A 23,125-nucleotide genomic window follows, 5' to 3' on the forward strand; every position below is an offset into this window, starting at 1 on the left:
TGCGTTTGCCATTTGACCCTTGTTGCCGAATGGCTTTTTCTGGTGATTTTTTTTAATTATTATTTGCAATTATTTCCCTTAAGGGTACTTTCACACTTGCGTTTTTTTCCTTCAGTGACAATCTGCCGTTTTGGAAAACAGCACAATCTGTTAACGGATTCCGCTGCTTCCCATAGACTTGTATGTACGACGCATTGCGACTGATGGTCCTGCGCTGCATCCGCCGGCCGACGCTGCGTTGCATCCACTGGGCGGAAAGAACACAGTATGCGTTTTTCTGCGCTTCCCAGAGCGTCAAAAAAACGCAGTGTGCTGGATTCCGTTGGCGTTCGTCATTTTTAGAATGGAAGCCTATGGTGGCGGAATCCGTCATTTGACGGATTCCTGTGACGGATCCGTTTTTACACAACTGCGCATGCTCAGTTGAGTAAATTGCTGAAAAAAAAAGCTACGACGGATTCCGTTGTTTTGCAGTCTTCATCGCATCAGTTGTGCCACTATATGCAACGCATTCATTACATCCGTCACACAACGCAATGCTACGAATGCCGCACAAACACAAGTGTGAAACTGGCCTAACACAGTGCTCCACATTTTCATGGAGTTTCAACTTCAGAGCATTGGGGCACACTTATCAAAACTGTCTGCAGCCTACATGCAGCCGTGCCACAAAAAAAAAAAAATAAATAAAGGACTTGACAGTGCCAAATGTTCACCTAGCATGAGCCACACTGAAATTTAGTATGCCTGTTCTATTACTATGCCTACAATTAATTCAGTTGCAGTAAATCTGCCCCAATACTTTACCAATAAATGAACTTAAAAACACTAAAACATAGCCTTTCTTACATACAGTAAGGTACTGCAGCCAGAATCCAAACAAGATCACATGTGAACTCCATACAGGAAAGTGAAACTGAGTGCTGTAATATATTCAATATCAATAGGAAGAAAAGAAAAAAGCCGCATTAACAGTGATGTAAAAGGTCTTTAATTTTCTAGAATATTCCATCTGCTGAAGGCGAAGACAATTTCAAACCAAAGTAACAGCTTACAATGAAAAAAGACTCATCCTACATCTCACATTATGGGTAATACAGAATGGCAAATAACTGGTACTACACTTTTAGGCTGGAGCAACTTAGGACGCGACCACTATATAACGCTCTATGCTGTTGCTACTACATTGCAAAACAATGCAGGTGAACCAGAAAGCTGGGACAAGCAAGTTGCTAAATTTGAACCAGACTGATTTTTTTGCCACTTGCTTGTCACATGACTCTAGGAGATCGCAATATGTCCCCATTCACGTGCATTGCACTGCGATGTAGCAGCAGCATTGAACAAACTTGGTCATGTGACCTGTGTCGCACACAATTTACTGTGATGTCCAAGGCTTAATAAAGTAATTCAATTAAAAAAACCACCTCCAATTTAACCCCCATTGCAATATTTTGGTTTAAAATTCTATATTTTGAGTTAAACTGTAATGTCAAAATCAAAATATCAGTGAAAATGTGTGTTGTGCGGATAATAATCCAAAACAAGTGATAAATATGCACGGAGAAAAACGAAAATCTGTCACATGGGAAATGGTCCTTTATAGGGGTTTCCCTATACAGTGGAACCTTGGTTAACGAGAACAATCCGTTCTGGGAGTGTGCTTGTTAACTAAGTTACTCGTTCAGCGAAGCAAGATTTCCCTAGGAAATCATTGCAATGCAGACAATTCGTTCCACAACTTGTTAAATGTCCCATCCTGGTCCCCTATTGTGCCATTCCACAGATGCACAAAACACACGCAAACACACATATTATGCTCACCTCACTTTCCGTTCCATCGCCGGCCTCCTGGAACTTGCAGTTCGCCGGTACAGGATGTGTATCGGGTAACCATCGCAACAAGAGAGGAACTTCTGCTGCCAGAGCGCTGACGTCAAAGGCAGGAGCCGCTTGCCTCTGATTTGCCAGCGCGCTGCCTGTGAGTAGCGGCTGACATCGGAAGTTCCTCCCTCGTCGCAATGGTTGCCGATACACATCCTGTAGCGGCGAACTACAAGAACCATGAGGCTGACGATGGAAGGGAAGGTAAGGTGAGCATAATGTGTGTGTTTGTGCATGTTTGTGTGGACTGCAAGAGCGGGTTAGAGCGCGGTGGATGTATGGAGCCGGAAGTGTGTGCAGTTAGTATTTTGCTCGTTCAGCAAAGCTTGCTCGTAAACTGAGTTACAAATGTGCAGCAAGCTTTGCTCGTTAATCAAAATACTCGCTAACTGGGTTACTCGTTAAGTGAGGTTCCACTGTACATATATCTAGGAGTTGGAGAACTATGTTTCTTACATAAAAGCTCAATATTCCGGCTTCACCATCAAATAGCTAGACTTGGTTAAGGGGGGGTTCTCCGAGAAATGTACTAAAAAAAAACCCATATTTAAATATTAAACATTTTTTTTTAAATCCCTTTACATAGCTAAAATGTGTGCTTTATCTACTGTACTCTGTCAGAATTTCAAGATGGCAACTACCATCAATCACAACCCGTCCTAGACATCAGAGGACAGGTCAGAGAAGCAGTCGATCAAGCATTGTGAACTGACATGTCTCTGTTCAGTCAAGCTGACAGGACACTAAGCGGAGCAAACTAAAGAAGAAACATTTGTTTAGCTGACTTAGAATGAACATCCATCTAGGTCAGCCTGACAGTTTTAGTGAGTCTGCCTTGTGCTTCATACAGCCCATCCTATTGCATGTCCTGGCAGTTGCCATGTGTAAAATCTTGAGTGCAGTAGATAAGGCATATCTTTTTGCTATATAAAAAGTATTTAGAAAAATGTTTTCATTTTAAAAAATATTTAACATGTGTATTACATTTCTTTGAAAACTGCAGATAAATTAACTTTACTTAGTTAAGGTAACCATAAGCCATGAATGATAAAAATTTGCAAATTATACAAAGAAAAAGTTTAGGTAGAGAAAAAACACATTATTGGTGAGGGCCATAATTTTGCCTCAAAAAAATCTTGCAGTAAGTCAATTGTATTCCCACGTTTGGGAGTAAAATAAATAAATCTTAGCATGGGGGAAGCTAGAGGAAGAGCGGGGGGGAAGCTAGAGGCAAAGGTCTGCCTTTCTCTGTTCCACGTAGAATTTTATCAGAAGCAATTGACATCTCAGTAATTTTACCAAAGAATTGAGACTTGATATTGACTGATCAATTCTGGTGAGATAGAAGCAGATTTCTCTGATAAGATATTACAAAGTTGCTTATTTTAACGTGTACTACTGATTTATGACATAAAAAGAAACAAACTTACTCTAGGTTTGATCCTTCAGGCATCTGGAAAGATGTTTGGAGTAAATAATGTAAGCCAGTGTTCACACATTGAGTATTTGGTGAGTTTTTACTTCAGTATTTGTTCCACTCCTGATTTTACTTACAAACACTGAGGTAAAAAAACCCTCCCCAAAATACTGAATGTGTGCACCCTTAGGCTATGTGCTCACGGGACTCTGTACCCGAGGATTTTGCAATGGAAAACCTGCAGATTTATCTGGATTTTCTAGATAAAACTGCAGGTTTTAGCAAGTACAGACTTTTAGAGAGTATAGTAGCTCTCTAAAAATAGAGCCTTTGCTCTGGGGACTAAACCGAAGTCACAGAAACCTGGACACTAGAAACTTCAGGAAACATTTCTTTTATAGAGAGCAAATACGCTGAATTTACTAAAAGGAAGAAATTTCAGGACATGTCAGCAGTTTTTGTCCTGAAAAATCTTTTTGCTTGTTTCCTGAGCACTTGCCTGTCTTTTTAAACTGCTAACGTTTTTTTTTTCCTTTAGTTTTTCCATAATTTTTTGGTCGTCTGCTGTACTGGCATTTTCCGGTTACTTGTTTTTTTTTGTTACTTTTTTTGCTCCATTAAACAATGAATAAGAAAACTGGGAAAATACTCTAAAAGACACCCGTGAGATGTCGGAGCCTTTTCATTGAGCCGTATGGTGAAATAAGGAGTGTCTTCAGAAGGGGGGGAAAATGCCTGAAGAATGGTCAGGTCACTTCTAGCTGTTTGGAGACTTGAAAATGGACGATGTTAAAAGACCCTCAGAAGTCTGAGCATATGAACAGCAAGTTGTTTTTACATATTAGTGGGTATGTGTTCATCCTTTAGACTTTTTTGTGCACTTTTTCTTAGGCAGATTTTGAAGCAGATTCATCTGAAATAAGATTTTAAAGTTATTAGTTTCCTAAAGTGTTTTTGAAGAGGTTTTGTTTCAGGTTCTTGATGGGACAAGGTGAGATTTGGAGTAGATTACAAACAAAGACCACAAAAAAAAACAAACACCATGCACTCTTAGGCTATATGCGCACATTGCGTTCTGCGTGACAAATATTCTGCAGCGTTTTGTCACTGCATGTGCGTTTCAAAACGCAGCCGAAAAGTTGCGTTTTGGAATTATTTTGAATGCGGAATGGATGTAGAATTCATGCGTTCTAGATGCTTGCTTTGCGATAGAGTGGGAAATGCATTCAAAACGCACAAAAGAAGTGACATGTTGCTTTTTAGAACGCAGCGATTCGGCCACACAATCTAGCATGCAAATCGCTGCGTTCTAAAACGCAACGTGTGCATGGAATTTCCACAAGTTACATAGACTTTCCTGGGGATGCAGAACGCATGCGTTTACGCTGCAGTGCTAGACGCAGCGTAAAAGCATGCAATACGCAGACGTGCGCACATGGCCTTACACCAGGTGCTCTTCAAACATTGAAGCAGGAAAAAAAATGCTCATATTGCTAAAAGTATGAAACTCAAAGTAGTTTTACAATGTAAAATCAACAGGAAAACAAACAAAACTCCATGTCTACATACATTAAAGCTAACAAGTCGCAAAAAGCGACATCAGCTATTTCTTGGAAATTTTCAAGAACTAGACCCGTATCTTTCAACAAATTGCCCCAACTATCCTGTTAAATGGACGATGATATTAAGAGCTTATGCTTGGGCTGGGTCATCACTTTCAGAATGGTTGGGGTAATTTTAAATAACAATTCCTACTGCTGAACCCAGATTACTGGACAGCATATTTAATAAAACAATGTTCTATTTACTTTACAAGCCGCTTTTACCAAAATTGGAACATATAACCCTATTGGCTTGAAGGGTTTACTTCATTCCAATCAACGACTCTAGCTGCCACTACCTTTATGTGGAAGCCTCTTAAAAAAATAAATGTTATAAATGTTCTATATACAATTATAGTTTATCCCAGACTAAAAAGAAATCGGTTACGTTTATTTTGCACATTAAAAGCTCACACATACTTTATACTCCCAAAAAAATTAAAAATAAAGAAATAAAAATCAAAAATTGTGTCTTTTAAAATAAAACTCATCACAGCATAGTAAAATACACATTATGAAATACATTAAAGGTATCTTCTACAGCTTGAAGCTCCACATCTGCAAGCCGTCCTCACCCTCTTCTTAGCTGGGCTCAGCTCAATAGAATCTGTGCTCAGGTCTCCGGAACCTATAACCAAAAAAAGGTAAATGTAAGAGCATATCTTCAATAACAATCGTAACTGTCGACTGAAAGGAGAAAATACAATGATCGAAAGATTGGTGGTAAATAATTGTAAGAAGAGCACAGAAATTATTCCCCAATGGAAGGGGCTCTACAGTACAGACATTTCCGTTTTTTTTCTTTTTTTAAAGTAAACTGGTATTAATTACTTACAGCAAAGATGTAACTGCAGCTGTATATTGCCTAGGCCAAAAACTACTACTCCAGAAGGATACAGCTAAGCCCCCACTAGGTGGAGGCATCACAGGTGCAGGAGGAGCAAATCACACACTCGCTTCCAAAATATGGAGGGGACAGGAACTCTAGGGCTATGTGCCCACGGGATCTTGCTCCTGCGGATTTTGCTGCGGAAAACCTGCGGATTTATCTGGATTTTCTAGATACATCCGCAGGTTTCAGCAAGTACAGACACTCCCCATGTTATCCTATGGGACATGGGGAGTGCTGTGTCCATGCTGCGGAATGTGTGGCTGCGGAATATGCTGCAGATGTCCCGCAGCTGCATATAACTGCATGTCAATTATTCCTGTGGATTTACCTGCGGAAATCCCAGCCCTCCACTATGGAGACAGAGGCCGGGACTTCCGCAGGTAAATGGCATGAATAGCCGCAAGTTTACCGCAACAATTCTGCTGGAATCCCGCAGCTATACATATTCCGGGGAGGTGCTGCGAGAAACCTGCGGCCGTACCTGCGGATATATCCGCAGGTACGAGCTCCCATGGGTACATAGCCTAATATGCCAAGCCCCTTTTTGTTAGGCCTTGCATATTAGAGTTCCTGTCCCTGTATGGTGCGCAGATAGAGTACAGCTTGGCAGCCCACTTGATCTAATAGTATTGGCGTCACCTAATAGGCTGCGGGCTTGTGACTGTGCATCTGTAAGTGTGACCGGAGCTCTATGCAAATTATCAGAGTGCAGCTTTACCAACCAGCAATCGCCCCCTCCATATTTTGGAATTGGTGTGTGATTTGCTCCTCCTGCACCTGTGATGCCTCCACCTAGTGGAGGCTTAGCTGTATCCTGCTGGAGTAGTAGTTTTTGTCCTAGGCAATGTACATCTGCAGTTCCATCTTTGCTGTAAGTAATGACATTTATTTTTTGTTGCTTTTATATTAAACTGATTTTAAAATCAATTAAGCACCTCTGAGCCCTTGGTGGTTTCAGTTGCAGACTTTACTTATGTGATCTTCTCACTTGTACCTGTGACATATCAATTCTTGTCTAGTTGTCTCTACAAATCCATTTGACTACGGTCTAAAGCGCTGGTGTCAAACTCTAGGACTGCAGACCAAATTTGGCCTAACACATCGTTTTATGTGACCAGTGAGTTAGGTTGTCAGTACAGCCAGGATGCTTTTCTCTACAATCTACACCATCTGGCCAAAAACAAGCAATGTCTGTGATTTTAATAAATTTTCCGACAGTTTGCACTGCGTATGCAATGAAGAGGCTGCCGTGCACAGTACAAACGGAAGATGCTAGAATTATATACGCTCCTGGTAGGTGTGATATAATTTCCGTCATGCGTAGAGATGAACGGACCCGTGGAAGCTCTTGGTTGAGCAGGCTCAGCCGGACTTTAGTTAAAGGTTCAGTTCAAGCCCTGAACTTAACCTGGACCTCATATAAGTCGATGGAGACCCAAACTTCTGTGCTTTTAAATGGCTGTAAAAAGGTTGTAGTAAGGGCTAGGGGGCTGCAAAAAGAAGCAAAAATGGGGGCAATTGCCCAGCAAACAAATGTGGATAAGGAATATACAAAAAAAAAAAAAAAAATTATGTGGGCTCCCACCTATTTTTGATAAGTACAGATAAAGCAGACAACTGCAGGCTGCAACCTTTACCTTAAGCAAGCATTGTTGACCTTAGGGAGATCAACATATCCACTGCGGAGACACCATCACGTGTTTCTCAATGCAGTGATTCTAGAGCATTGCCCCCTGGGAAGTATGCAACTAAGAAAGCCGCGGAGACACCATCACGTGTTTCTCAACGCTGCCAAGAAACTAGCCAGGTCTTTCACCGGGAAGGAACAACCACGGGAAGGGCAGTCTCCAATCAAGGAGACCACCTATACCAAACATGGTATCCATCCACAGACAGCCGTTTCGGGGTATTTGCCCCTCATCAGTGTGGAGTAGGAATCTGGCTAGTGGGGGCAATGCCTAGTAAAAGACTACTTAAGCAAGCATTGTTGACCTTAGGGAGATCAACATATCCACTGCGGAGACACCATCACGTGTTTCTCAACGCAGTGATTCTAGAGCATTGCCCCCTGGGAAGTATGCAAATAGTTCCTTCCCGGTGAAAGACCTGGCTAGTTTCTTGGCAGCGTTGAGAAACACGTGATGGTGTCTCCGCGGCTTTCTTATTTGCATACTTCCCAGGGGGCAATGCTCTAGAATCACTGCGTTGAGAAACACGTGATGGTGTCTCCGCAGTGGATATGTTGATCTCCCTAAGGTCAACAATGCTTGCTTAAGTAGTCTTTTACTAGGCATTGCCCCCACTAGCCAGATTCCTACTCCACACTGATGAGGGGCAAATACCCCGAAACGGCTGTCTGTGGATGGATACCATGTTTGGTATAGGTGGTCTCCTTGATTGGAGACTGCCCTTCCCGTGGTTGTTCCTTCCCGGTGAAAGACCTGGCTAGTTTCTTGGCAGCATTGAGAAACACGTGATGGTGTCTCCGCGGCTTTCTTATTTGGAAGCTTTACCTTAGCTGGCTACCAAGAATAGAAAAAAAATCGCCCTATTTTTGATAACCAGCCAAAGTAAAGCAGACAGCTGAGGAGCATTGTTTGACCCCTGCCAACCTAAAATAGCATTAGATGTACCAATTTTGTTTTTCCCAGCTCTTTCCGATTTACCCTGGTACGAGGGCAATTAGAGTAATACTTTTTGGGTTTATGTCAGCGGTGAATTGACAGCTGGCAGGAATCCCAGGGGTTAGTAATGGATAGACACCGATCACATACCCTCAGTGCTAATCCAACAAGTACAAAGTTTAAAAAAAAAAAAAAAAAAGTTTTTGAATACACACTCCCCTACATTCCCAATTAATTCAAAAGAAATCCTGGAAGTTCCGATGTAATGCAATAGAGTAATGTCCTACAACGCCCATCTATTCTTATGGAGCTGCATTCTGAGAATGTTCTCAGAACAAGGCTCAATAGATCAGACCGAAATTTCTCACTAGCTTTTTCTAAATCTCTAAATTCTGTATGTACCGCTGACCAGGAGTGACTTATGCAGCCTCGTTCAGAGAACTTTCTCAGAACGAGGTTCCATAGGCTACTGCCAGTCAGCAGCAGCCTGAAATTTCTGACGAGTGGTGAGGTCACTGAGTTACTGACATCATTGCTCCTGAGAAATTCCAGACTGCCACTGACCGGCAATGACCTAAGCAGCATTGTTTTGAGAGAGTTCTCAGAATGCCGTTCCATAGGAATTGATAGACCTCGTGCGACATTACTCTTTGGATTTCGTCGGAATAATAAAATTGGTGAATGAGGGAGTGAGGGGGAGTGTTTATTCAAAAACGTTTTTTTATGTAGTTTTTTTTTTTTAAAAAAAAAAAAACAAACAAAACTTTATTTGCTAGGTTAGTGATGGGGGTGTGTGATAAACGCCTACACAGAGGAGATCTCATTTAAATATGCAATAAAAGTATAGGGAGGCACAAAATTACACAGTGCTGACTCCAACACCACGAAAGGTCCATCTGATGTAACGTAGTAATGTATATCCATCTTACATTTTGCAGCGTATTGCATTAACTACAACTCATACCTTTCATTTGATAATCAAACGTAAGCTCTTCTCCCGCTTTAATCGATCTTGTTGAAAACAGCGCAATTCGAGGAAGACGCACATCTAAGTTATCAATAAATACGTTGTATACCTGAAGATTGGGATCACACTAAAATGCAAGACAAAATAAAAAAAGATCTGTGACGTCTAGGTTCAAACAACATTATGTAAGTTTAAATATATATATAAAAAAAAGTCTGTATAAAAACAAGACGTGAAAAGGTGGGAGAGGGATTTTTGAATACTGAGAGGTAGTTTAATTACAAAGGAGGTGGACAGTAAGTTTTAAAAGCCCCAAAAGAATATATTTATTAAGGAGGTTATCCAGGAATTATTTTTATGCATGGGGCAAAGTAGTAACTGGCAGGTACGCTGACTAGCAAAAGGGTAACAATGTTTTGAACTTTTCACTTTCAGACTCCATATCTCCCCATACACTACAGCTTCAAGCGTGAGACTACCATCATTTTATAGACAATCATCTTCGCTATCTCATACTTAAATATTTCACTTGCAACTAGCATATGATTCGTTATGCAGATTCTTATGTCACTACATTGTTAATGTTTTGCTCCAGGTGGTGGTGGAAAAAAATTACTTTCTGTACACTACAAATTACAGCCTGTTCTCACACTTCCTAATAGCTCAGTGTGTTATCAGCTTGATTCCCAAACGAAAGATTACTGGTTCATATTCAGAAGCAGCTATGAAAAAGATTTCCCAAGGAAAGAGAAACAGAATAATCTAGCTCATCAATAGCAGTCTCTTGGCTATGAAAATTGCAAAACTGCATCATGAGAGTGCCATGACAGTTGGAAAAATATAAAATGAAGTCTATACATCCATTCAAAAGCCAAGAGGTAGATGTCCAGGCAAAATAACAGAGTTAACAAGTCGGATCATCACAAGGTGTATCAGTTCTGGAGTAATAAACGTGACAGTGGAGGTGGCTCATATGGTATGCTTCGTAATATTGACATCATAGATGTGTAACATGTGTCACAAAGTGCTTGCATGGACAAGTCTTGAATGATGGTCAAAAAAGGTTTAGAAGCCTCAAATTCATTATCATAAGAAACATAGGCTCAAGTTTGCAAAAAAAGTATGAAAAGTGGACAGTAGAGTGATGAGGCGAAAATCTCATTTACATATGCAGACTAGGCTCTGATGGTTGCAACAACTGAAAATATGTCTTATATTCTAGGTTCTTCAAAAGTAGCCACCTTTTTGCTTTGATTACTGCTTTGCACACTCTTGGCATTCTCTTGATGAGCTACAAGAGGTAGTCACCGGAAATGGTTTTCCAACAGCCTTGAAGGAGTTCCCAGAGATGCTTAGCACTTGTTGACCCTTTTGCCTTCACTCTGCGGTCCAGCTCACCCCAAACCATCTCGATTGGGTTCAGGTCTGGTGACTGTGGAGGCCAGGTCATCTGGCGTAGCATCCCATCACTCTTCTTCTTAGTCAAATAGCCCTTACACAGCCTGGAGGTGTGTTTGGGGTCATTGTCATGTTGAAAAATAAATGATGGTCCAACTAAACGCAAACCGGATGGAATAGCATGCCGCTGCAAGATGCTGTGGTAGCCATGCTGGTTCAGTATGCCTTCAATTTTGAATAAATCCCCAACAGTGTCACCAGCAAAGCACCCCCACACCATCACACCTCCTCCTCCATGCTTCACAATGGGAACCAGGCATGTAGAGTCCATCTGTTCACCTTTTCTGCGTCGCACAAAGACACGGTGGTTGGATCCAAAGATCTCAAATTTGGACTCATCAGACCAAAGCACAGATTTCCACTGGTCTAATGTCCATGCCTTGTATTTTTTTAGCCCAAACAAGTCTCTTCTGCTTGTTGTCTGTCCTTAGCAGTGGTTTCCTAGCAGCTATTTTACCATAAAGGCCTGCTGCACAAAGTCTCCTCTTAACAGTTGTTCTAGAGAGGTGTCTGCTGCTAGAACTCTGTGTGGCATTGACCTAGTCTCTAATCTGAGCTGCTGTTAACTTGCGATTTCTGAGGCTGGTGACTCGGATAAACTTATCCTCCGCAGAAGAGGTGACTCTTGGTCTTCCTTTCCTGGGGCGGTCCTCATGTGAGCCAGTTTCTTTGTAGCGTTTGATGGTTTTTGCCACTGTACTTGGGGACACTTTCAAAGTTTTCCATTTTTTTCGGACTGACTGACCTTCATTTCTTAAAGTAATGATGGGCACTCGTTTTTCTTTACTTAGAATTTGTATTCTGGCAAGAAAAAAAAGCAGCTAACAGTCTATTCAGTAGGACTATCAGCTGTGTATCCACCAGACTTCTGCACAACACAACTGATGGTCCCAACCCCATTTCTAAGGCAAGAAATCCCACTTATTAAACCTGACAGGACACACTTGTGAAGTGAAAACCATTTCTGGTTACTACCTCTTGAAGTTCATCAAGAGAATGCCAAGAGTGTGCAAAGCAGTAATCAAAGCAAAATATGGCTACTTTGAAGAACCTAGAATATAAGACATATTTTCAGATGTTTGACAATTTTTTGTTAAGTATTTCATTCCACATGTTTTAATTCATAGTTTTGATGCCTTCAATGTGAATCTACAATTTTCATGAAAATAAAGAAAACTCTTTGAATGAGGTGTGTTCAAACTTTTGGTCTGTACTGTATGTCGAAATTGTTGAAGACATGGTTAAATGACAATGAATAAAATGTACTGGATTGGCCCCACAGTCCGCAGACCTCAACCCAATCAAACACTCATGGATAGAGTTGAAGAAAAAGCTGTATACATAACCAAGTGAGTGGACCAGTTATGCACCAACATTTGGAACATGTCAGACCTGAGATCAGATTTCAGTTGATACAAGCGTAAATCTGATTAAGAATTCAGGCAGTGTTGAAAGCCAAAAGGTGGATTAACAAAATAATTAAAATTTAGATTTTTACGAGCAAAACAGTAACAATGCAGTGATACAACAAGAATCTGCATAACTAATCATATGCTAAATATTTGCAAGTCAAATAAATGTATGAGATAGGCAAGATGACTGTCTATAAAATAAAGGTAGTCCCATGCCCAAAGCTGTAGTCGATGGTGAGAATGTAGATCCTGAAAGTCAAAAGTTCAAAACATTGTTACCCTTTTGCTCATGTAGAGGATTTTTATTGCCCTTAAACATTTTTCATGAACAGAAAACCAAAATACACAACTTTCATATATTATACAAAGGAAAATACAAATTCTATTAATTTTTTAACTGGTTATAATATATCCATCGTTCTATTCCTGAGTAGCAGTGCAGTAGGTAGATCCAGCAAATCCAACCAAGGACTCCATATTTTTTTCATATTTACGAATAGCCTTTTTATTTTCATATACCTCTCCAGTTTGATAGTCGAATTTCAAAATAGAATGAACACTATTGATGGGGGTGAATTCTGAATCCATCTAAAAGTAATACTTTTTTGACTGAAATAAAACTCTAGATTTACCTATTTGTATTGGATCAAAGTCCATCTCATTTTTTTATCAACCATAAAACACAAACTGTGGGAATTAGCTGTAACATTATGTCTTATGAATTATCTCTGTCCAAAAACTCCCAAGAGCCTGAAATTCCCATAGCATAAGCATTCAATGCTTGTCTTCTACTCCAAACCTTGGGCATTATCTGATCTTAATCCCATTTTATTAAAGGTGTTGGGATCTCTGTATTTCCTATTTGCAAAGTACAATTGGGATGATCTCTGTGCTTCACATAACGAGAACTGTGGAATAAGTTCCAAAATGGTGTTTTATTGGTTATCACCTATTTCTCCCACATCTTCAGCCCATTTACTATACAGAGGAAAATGTTTGCCATGTTCTATTAAATACCTATAAATTGTGGAAATTAGTTCTCTAGATGAACTGGCTTCAATAAAAGAGTTACCGTACTATATACGTTCATGTTTTATGTGTTATATGCATGCCTAAATTGGAGATATTTGCAAAATTGGATATAAGCTAAACTAAAATCTAACTTACTTTGCCCAAAATGTTTGAGGAAGCCGCCTATTTAAACATTCTGATGCCCCTTCCTTTCACAACACATAAAATTACTTAGTTTAGTTATTTCAGGCCACAATGAGGCAAGTATGTCCGCTAATTCCCATTATCGCCTTTCCCCTATCCTACACCTTAATTATCGCAAGTGTAGGAGGAACCTCTCTTCACACTTACCAGTCTCAAATAATAATAATAATAATCTATATATATATATATATATATATATATATATATATATATATATATATATATATATATATATATATATATATATATATATATATATTAGTGTGAGGACTATTTTAAAAATTTTACAAAACGAAAATGAAACCCCTTACATTTGAGGAACAATTGCATTCAAATGACATTAGTATCATCAAATTTGTAAAATATTCAAAAAAGTTCCCCCTCTTTTTCATTTGAAAATTTAAAAAAAAACAAAAACGATTTTTCGTGTTTTAATTTTTTGAAGATTCTGGAATGATTAAGAATATTCAGGAATAAGTTAGAACATCTAGAATAAGAATAATCTAGTGAAAAAATGACATTTTTAATTGTTACCCATTAAAAATTTATATTTAACGTTTTCTTTAAAAGTTAGATCTTGCCTTACAAACGTGCTATAAGAAGAGCTGAAAGAATTGAAAAGCATGTGGTACATTTGGAGTCAGGCAGCCATCTTGGATACTAGAAAGTGAATTTTACTGTGAATACGTTTTTTTAACTTAAAAAGTGTATATGAAGTGAATAAGTGATAAAATTATCGCAATAAATAGTGTAAATGTTTATAGATTTCTAGGTAATATTGGGAAAGAAAATAAGAAAGTAAATGTTGATATGAAAGAGTGCGTACAGGGGAGGTCTGGTAGTTCAGTGAAAGATATAAAAAGAAAGTGAGACAAATATCTTTCTAAGATGTAACAAAGTGGTATTTTATTCACATCTAGAACATTCTGGAATATTTTAAAATATTTTTTAATTTAGTATTATCTTTTCATTTTCAGTTCAAAGCTTCAAGTTTTACGATCAAGAAGTGCAGGTCATTCAGAAAATTTCGTCTAGAAATTCCAACAGTATAAAGGCAAACAGGTCTATCTGGACGAGGAATCTGCCCTCCTATTCTCAACAGAAAAGGGATCCAATTATTCCATATGTTGAAAAGCTCTCCAATCTCATGCGGATGCCAACGAACTGCCAAATGCTTGGAAACTTCAGTTTTCTGTTCAACAGCGAGAAATGGCGACTGGATTGAATAAAAAATATGATAATGGATATAGAATTGCGCTGGAGGGAAACTCTAGACTTCCCCACTTTTATCCAGTGCACTCATCAGAAAGAAACTCAATCGTCTGATTGATCTAAATGAGAAAAACAAAAAGAAACCTTCTGATAAATTCACTGCAACACTTTCTCAGTTCTTTGATGTCACCAACGTTAATGGAGAATGGAAAAACTCGGAGGATAAAGAGCTCTACCTGAGGCAAGTTGAGAGTGGAGGCAAGGTTGGTTATTCGACGCTCAAACAAGCTCCTTTGGAATTAATTCATCCAAGAAAACGAATCTGACTATCAATATTTCAAGCTCAAGCCAACACTTCGCAATCGCAACCCACACATGATACTGTCTCTGAATCTTTACCCGAGACTCCAAAGCCAACCTCTTCTTCCGCGTCATCTTCTCCTGAACGCACACCGAAATACAAAAATACCAGAGTGGCGCCACGTCCTCGGTATAGCATGCGACTTCATCTGCTATGAATGGGCAAATGCCTGGTTCCAGTCACAACACTACAACGAAGCAACCTTCAATGAACTGTTAACCTGACTCACCAAGACAAAGTGCAAGAAGGCAAGTGTTTGAAGGCGCACTGGTTGGTCGAGGAGTCATTAATTGACATTCCCAGATCTAACCAAAATGCTGAACGTGCTGTAAAACTGATGGAGGAACTACATGCGAAATCGAAAAAAATTGAATTTTTGAATCTAAAATTCATGGGAAAATTTTTTTAAACACTTCTTTTGTACATATTGTACTTATAATTAACTGTTTTATACCGTATTTGTTAAAAAACGAATAATAAAAGTTGCTTAGTTACTACTATCATCGTTTCAATAATGCAAAATTGCATGTCCTTTTTTGGGGGAAAAAATAATTTTTGCCTTATTTCATTTGAATGAAAGGGGGAACTTTTTTTTTTTAAAACACAACAACAAAAAAAAGCAATACTTATTCTTAAATTACCCATAAAAGCTCCTTGATTGCACATGGTTTCATAAAAAAATTGTCGTCATTACACAAAATATATATATATATATATGTGTGTGTATGTGTGTGTATATATATATTATATATATATATATATATATATATACACACACACATACACACACACAAACTGTTATATATGTGTATCTGTAATAGATAGATAAGGTATTTTCCATGGCGTGTTCTCAATAATTAGCTTTCCAGCCATGTTTAAGGTTGTTTTTCGCCCCAATCCTTTAATTGTTGGGTTTGAACAGCTAGAAAATATATTTGTCTTTTTGTAAATGTTCCATAATTGTTGCCTGCTTTTTTTTCCCCCAAAGAGACCTAAATAAGCCATGAAATTTATCAAAGTACCTCATTGGGACCCATACAGAGAGATTTTAAAGTATATACAGAATTTGGGGCATTAGTATTATCTTTATTAAATGACCTTGGCAAATAACAGACATTTGTAATTTACACCTTGTGGTAAATTTTAGTTATGCATTTTTCCGGATTCAGATTCAAATTGAATGCAATAAGGAGGATGACTTAATATGCATGTTCAATACATTCTTGCACTACCTAATATATATCTCAAAGGATTTATCAAAACTCCCATTGGCAGGTAGAAGCACAGACTTATACTAATTAATAAGTATACCAGGCTATTTTTCATATTCTATAATAATGTTTCTGTCAGGTTCCATACATTTTTGCGCATTCCCCAAATATATTAACATCTCATCAGCATATAGGAATATTCTCTGTACTCTCCTGCATCGAAACGCTATTAGTAGATCTTACCAAGCATGCCAATGGATGACTGCAAATGACAAAGAGGAGGGGAAAACAGGGACCGCCCTGCAATGTGTCCCACCCTAGTCCCATCATCTCCAATATACAGTATATCCATTAAACCTTATTTTGGCTCTCTGATCCTTACATGTACCCTATTGCGGTCTTGTATATTAGCCTTCAGAGGAATTCCCACTCCACACTATCATATGCTCGAGCAGCGTCCAAAGATAGTATTGCTCGATCCCCCCAGTCTTGCCAGATGACAACTTAAGATCCAAAATAATCTCCTAAAGTTTATTGTTGACCTGTTTGGTATAAACCTTGATTGAAGGTAGAAGATAATTACCTACTTGTTCTGCACAGGCACCATCTCTGCCAGGTCAGCCATGGATTCCCTGTCTTTTCACCTCTCCTAAAGAAAGCCGCTCTTAATCTTATGGTCTGCTCTGTTAATGGAGTCACTGCAAAAATCATGCTGACTGACAGCCGGCTCCACAGTTAGGCAGCGAGGAGACCGCTGCAAATCAGCTATCAGTAGTGATGCCCCCGTCAATAGAGTAGATCGGAAGAGAAGATGCTGCTCTGTCCATGTGCCATCAGCAGAAGCAGGGTAATCTGCACAGGAATGGTCCATGACCGCCCTGAGCCAACAGAATTCAATGCCAGGCAAGTAATTCACATCTACCTGCCTGATCGTTCTTAACCCCATACACAAAACAATAAGAGTCCCAAATAACCCCTTTAAGGTTAATGAGCAATAACAAAGTTATAAGCTCAGTACTTTTCATATGTAAAAATGGCAATACACCTTAGATAGCTGTAGGCCAGTTATTCTTCCCTATAATACATGCTGGGCCATGCGTACATGTGTTGTTCATTGGTAGAGTGGCAGACATTTGGAATTGGCAGATCTGCCATGAATACAAAAGATTGAACGCATTAAAGGGAATGTATCGTCAGAAAAAAAAATTCAATAACTGAAAAAATGTAAAGTAATATTTTGTTTAAATTTTTTTTTTTAATTGAGCAAAATATAAAAAAAAATTAAAAAGTTTAACCCCTTCAGCCCCCAGCCTGTTTTCACCTTAAAGACCCGGCCATTTTTTGCAATTCTGACCAGTGTCACTTTGACAGTTTATAACTCTGGAACACTTCAACGGATCCTGGCGATTCTGACATTGTTTTTTCATGACATATTGTACTTCATGTCAGTGGTAAATTTAGGCCAATATGTTTTGCGTTTATTTGTGAAAATTTCGGAAATTTAGCGAAAATTTCGCAATTTTCAAAATTTGAAATTTTATGCCCATAAATCTGAGAGATATGTCACACAAAATAGTTACTAAATAACATTTCCCACTTGTCAGCTTTACAACAGCGCAATTTTTGAAAGAAAAAAAAAAAAATCCGTTAGGAAGTTAGAAGGGTTCAAAGTTCATCAGCAATTTCTCATTTTTCCAACAAAATTTCCAAAAAAAAATTTTTTAGGTACCACATAACATTTGGAGTGATTTGAGAAAGCTAGGCGACAGAAAATACCCCAAAGTGACCCCAATCTAAAATCTGCACCCCTCACTCTGCTCAAAACCACATCCAAGAAGTTTATTAACCCTTTAGGAGCTTCACAGCAACCAAAGCAATGTAGAAGAAAAAATGAAAATTTTACTTTAACACAAAAATGTTACTTTAGCCATAAAAATTAGTATTTTCACAAGGGTATCAGGAAAAATGCATCATAAAATGTGTCGTGCATTTTCTCCTGAGTACGCAGATACCTCATATGTGGTGGAAATCAAATGTTTGGGCACACGGCAGGACTCGGAAGGCAAGGAGAGCCATTTGAATTTTTGAGTGCAAAATTAGCTGCACTCATTAGCGGACGCCATGTCGGGTTTGAAGACTCACTCAGGTGCCTAAACAATGGAGCTCCCCCATAAGTGACCCCATTTTGGAAACTAGAGCCCTCAAATATTTTTTCTAGATGTTTGATGTGCACTTTGAACCCCTGGGGGCTTCACAGAAGTTTATAACGTTGAGCCGTGAAAAGAGAAAAAATTATTTTTACCACAAAACTGTTGCTTCAACCAGGTAGCTTTTTTTATCACAAGGGTATCAGGAAAAAATGCACCATAAAATGTATTGTGCATTTTCTCCTGAGTACGCAGATACCTCATATGTGGTGGAAATCAAATGTTTGGGCACACGGCAGGACTCGGAAGGCAAGGAGCGCCATTTCACAGCAAAATTGGTTGGAATTATTAGCAGACGCCATGTTGCGTTTGGAGACCCCCCTGAAGTGCCTAAACAATGGAGCTCCCCCACAATTGACCCCATTTTGGAAACTAGACCCCTCATGGAATTTATCTAGCTGTTTAGTGAGCACTTTGAACCCCTGGAGGCTTCACAAACGTTTGTAATGTTCAGCCGTGAAAATATTTTATATTTTTACCACAAAATTGTTTTTTCAAACAGGTAGCTTTTTTTTCACAAGGGTATCAGGAAAAAATGCACCATAAAATGTATTGTGCAATTTCTCCTGAGTACACAGGTACCTCATATGTGGTGGAAATCAATTGTTTGGGCGTACGGCGGGGCTCAGAAGAGAAGGAGCGCCATTTCACAGTAAAATTGGTTGGAATTATTAGCAGACGCCATGTTGCATTTGGAGACCCCCTGAGGTGCCTACACAATGGAGCTCCCCCACATGTGATCCCATTTTGGAAACTAGACCCCCGCCATACAAAAAAATTAGTTTGGCGAAATAAAAAATACAGACATCAGTAAAAAAAAAAAAAAAAATTATGAGCGCCTGCCACTAAGACCAGTGCCAAACGTGAGAGCAATGCACGAGTCTCGCATCGCATCATCCACTCCAGTCTGGAAGCGAGCAACTGCGCTGGATATTGCGATGCGAGAGGGCGGAAGATGAGAAAGGGCGCAGTGGATGGAAGATGAGAAAGGGCGCAGCGGATGGAGGAGCGGCAGAGGATGGGAAATGGCGCAGCGGATAGAGGATGGGAAAGGGCGCAGCGGATAGAGGATGGGAAAGGGCGCAGCAGATGATGGGAAATGGCGCAGCGGATGGAGGAGCTGCGGAGGATGGGGGGGAGGGAGGTGAGATGGGGATACCTACCTTACAGGATGGATCTAGGCAGCAGGATCACAGCAGACAGAAGAGGCAGCAGATGAAAGAGGCAACAGATTGAGGAGTGTGAGAGGGGGCAGTAGATGAAGAGGATGGGAGAGAGCAGGCAGCAGATCGGGGAGGGGGGCAGAGTCTGATGGGAGAGAGAGATGGCACATGGAGGAGGGGAGCCCCGGGGGGGGGGGGGGGGAGGGTGGCCCCCAGAACATGGAGGGGGGAGGGTGTCTTGCAGCACATGTGCTGCAAGCCACCCTCCCCCCACATGTGGGGTAGGGTGGCTTGCAGCACATGGAGGGGGAGGAGGTGTAGTGGCGATGGAGAAGGGGCAGCCGATGAAAGAAGAGGCGGCCGATCAGGAACAGTGGGGGCCGATTCGGGGGCAGCAGCGGCTAAAAAAGGTTGGTGCGACGTCGGCTGGTCAGTGGCGAGCGTGGCGGCGGGGACAGCGACGGGGCGATCGGGGACAGCGGTGGATCGGGAGCAGCGACGGGGCGATCGGAGACAGCGGCAAGGCTGGCGGTGGCGATCGGAGCCGCGGCGGGGCTGGCGGTGGCGGGGCGATCGGAGACAGCGGCGGGGCGATTGGAGACAGCGGCGGGGCTGGCGGTGGCGATCGGGGCCGTCGCGGGGCTGGTGGTTGCGGGTGGGGCGATCGGAGACAGTGGCGGGGTTGGGGCTGGCGGGGCGATCGGAGACAGCGGCGGGGCGATCGGAGACAGCGGCGGGGCTGGCGGTGGCGGGCGGGGCGATAGGAGACAGCAGCGGGGCTGGCAGGGCGATCAGGGACAGGGGCGGGCGGCGGGGGCAGCAACTTACCGATGGGCACGCTCAGGGACGGACACAGGTCACCTGGAGAGATCGGTCAAGACCGGTCTCTCCAATCAGAGCTGGGGGCGGGTGAAGCACCGATCACCCAGCTCCAGCCAATGGCCAGTGCTACAGCAGCACTGATCAGGGCTGGATTTCAATGTTCCAGCCATTTTCAATGGCTGGAACATTACAGTGACTGTAATTGGCTGAGCGGCGTTCGTCAGCCAATCACAGCCTCTGTAGGTTCGGGGAGGAGGCACCACCCCTCCTGAGGTCAGGCAGAGGTCCCCTCCTTCCCGAATCTACTGTTTAATTAAACAAATTGGACTCCCCGGGGCTCCGGGACCGCGATTTCGCCATGACGTACTGGGTACGTCATGGGTCGTTTAGCACCATGTCACCATGACGTACCCAGTACGTCAAAGGTCGTTAAAGGGGTTAATATTTTCCACTGTTAAACACTAGGGGGAGCAGCTGCTGAAATCCTACAGAAATTCAACTGTATAAAAAGCTCACATTACAACTGCAGTAAGAGTCTGCTCTCCTGTGTGTGATGGCACGCCTCCCCCCTCCTAATCTGAGTGTTTACAACAGATAACAGGGAATGACATGTAGGGACACAGTACGGAGCCATTTTGTTGGTGACCAGAAATGTCTAAAGTGTCACCAAGGACAGCAGGAGTATCACACAGGATAGGATTAGATACACAGCCGTGCAGACAGTATCACACGATAGGATTAGATACACAGCCATGCAGACAGTATCACACAGGAGAGTATTAGATACACAGCCGTGCAGACAGTATCACACAGGATAGGATTAGATACATAGCTCAGCAGACAGTATCACACAGGATAGGATTCGATACACAGCTCAGCAGACAGTATCACACAGGATAGGATTAGATACACAGCCATGCAGACAGTATCACACAGGAGAGGATTAGATACACAGCCGTGCAGACAGTATCAGCGGCGGTACTTACATGCAGTGGCACACACACCAGGTTCACAGACTAAAAACTCCTTAATTTATAAAATATTAATTTTATTAACAGAAGCAATTTATTAAAAAAACACTTCCACATTGTACAGAAAGAAGGGAATTTTGTTACTTACCGTAAATTCCTTTTCTTCTAGCTCCTATTGGGAGACCCAGACGATTGGGTGTATAGTACTGCCTCCGGAGGCCACACAAAGCATTACACTAAAAAGTGTAAGGCCCCTCCCCTTCTGGCTATACACCCCCAGTGGGATCACTGGCTCACCAGTTTTAGTGCAAAAGCAAGAAGGAGGAAAGCCAATAACTGGTTTAAACAAATTCACTCCGAAGTAACATCGGAGAACTGAAAACCATTCAACATGAACAACATGTGTACCCGAAAAACAACCCAAAAATCCCGAAGGACAACAGGGCGGGTGCTGGGTCTCCCAATAGGAGCTAGAAGAAAAGGAATTTACGGTAAGTAACAAAATTCCCTTCTTCTTCGGCGCTCCATTGGGAGACCCAGACGATTGGGACGTCCAAAAGCTGTCCCTGGGTGGGTAAAGAAATACCTCCTGTTAGAGCTGCAAAGACAGCCCTCCCCTACGGGGAGGCAACTGCCGCCTGCAGGACTCTTCTACCTAGGCTGGCGTCCGCCGAAGCGTAGGTATGCACCTGATAATGTTTGGTGAAAGTGTGCAGACTCGACCAGGTAGCTGCCTGGCACACCTGTTGAGCCGTAGCCTGGTGTCGTAATGCCCAGGACGCACCCACGGCTCTGGTAGAATGGGCCTTCAGCCCTGATGGAACCGGAAGCCCAGCAGAACGGTAGGCTTCAAGAATTGGTTCTTTGATCCATCGAGCCAGGGTGGCTTTGGAAGCCTGCGACCCTTTGCGCTTACCAGCGACAAGGACAAAGAGCATCCGAGCGGCGCAGGGGCGCCGTGCGGGAAATGTAGATTCTGAGTGCTCTCACCAGATCCAACAAATGTAAATCCTTTTCATACCGATGAACTGCATGCGGATAAAAGGAAGGCAAGGAGATATCCTGATTAAGATGAAAAGAGGATACCACCTTAGGGAGAAACTCCTGAATGGGGCGCAGCACTACCTTGTCCTGGTGGAACACCAGGAAAGGAGCTTTGGATGACAGCGCTGCTAGTTCAGACACTCTCCGAAGAGACGTGACCGCTACCAGAAAGGCCACTTTCTGTGAGAGTCGAAAAAGTGACACATCCCTCAGAGGCTCGAAGGGCGGCTTCTGAAGAGCAACAAGGACCTTGTTTAGATCCCACGGATCTAACGGCCGCCTGTACGGAGGTACGATATGACAAACCCCCTGCAGGAACGTGCGCACCTGAGAAAGTCGTGCTAGACGCTTCTGAAAAAACACGGATAGTGCCGAGACTTGCCCTTTAAGGGAGCCGAGCGACAAGCCCTTTTCCAACCCAGATTGCAGGAAGGAAAGAAAGACAGGTAACGCGAATGGCCAGGGGGATACTCCTTGTGCAGAGCACCAGGATAAGAAAATCTTCCACGTTCTGTGGTAGATCTTAGCAGAAGTGGACTTCCTAGCCTGTCTCATGGTGGCCACGACCCCTTGGGGTAATCCTGAAGACGCTAGGATCCAGGACTCAATGGCCACACAGTCAGGTTCAGGGCCGCAGAATTCCGATGGAAAAACGGCCCTTGGG

The 23,125-nt window shown here is 41.7% G+C and overlaps 1 protein-coding gene across 2 annotated transcripts in view; it reads right to left on the reverse strand.

Moving 5' to 3' along the window:
• Positions 1–978: 978 nt before the first annotated feature.
• The window catches only part of SUV39H2 (SUV39H2 histone lysine methyltransferase), a 90,433-nt gene continuing 68,286 nt past the window's right edge, over positions 979–23,125 (reverse strand). The window contains exons 5-7 of one of the 2 annotated variants that reach the window (XM_075345241.1): positions 9,383–9,512; positions 5,478–5,530; positions 979–4,214 (exon numbers count right to left, since the gene is read on the reverse strand). In XM_075345241.1, coding sequence (XP_075201356.1) covers positions 4,158–4,214; positions 5,478–5,530; positions 9,383–9,512 — 240 coding nt within the window. In that variant the 3' untranslated portion in view covers positions 979–4,157. Of the gene's footprint in view, positions 5,531–9,382; positions 9,513–23,125 lie in introns of both variants that reach the window. The other variant, XM_075345242.1, reaches the window with a different exon arrangement.

The sequence above is a fragment of the Anomaloglossus baeobatrachus genome, chromosome 4 (assembly GCF_048569485.1).
Source record: "Anomaloglossus baeobatrachus isolate aAnoBae1 chromosome 4, aAnoBae1.hap1, whole genome shotgun sequence".
Taxonomy (NCBI): Eukaryota; Metazoa; Chordata; class Amphibia; order Anura; family Aromobatidae; genus Anomaloglossus; species Anomaloglossus baeobatrachus.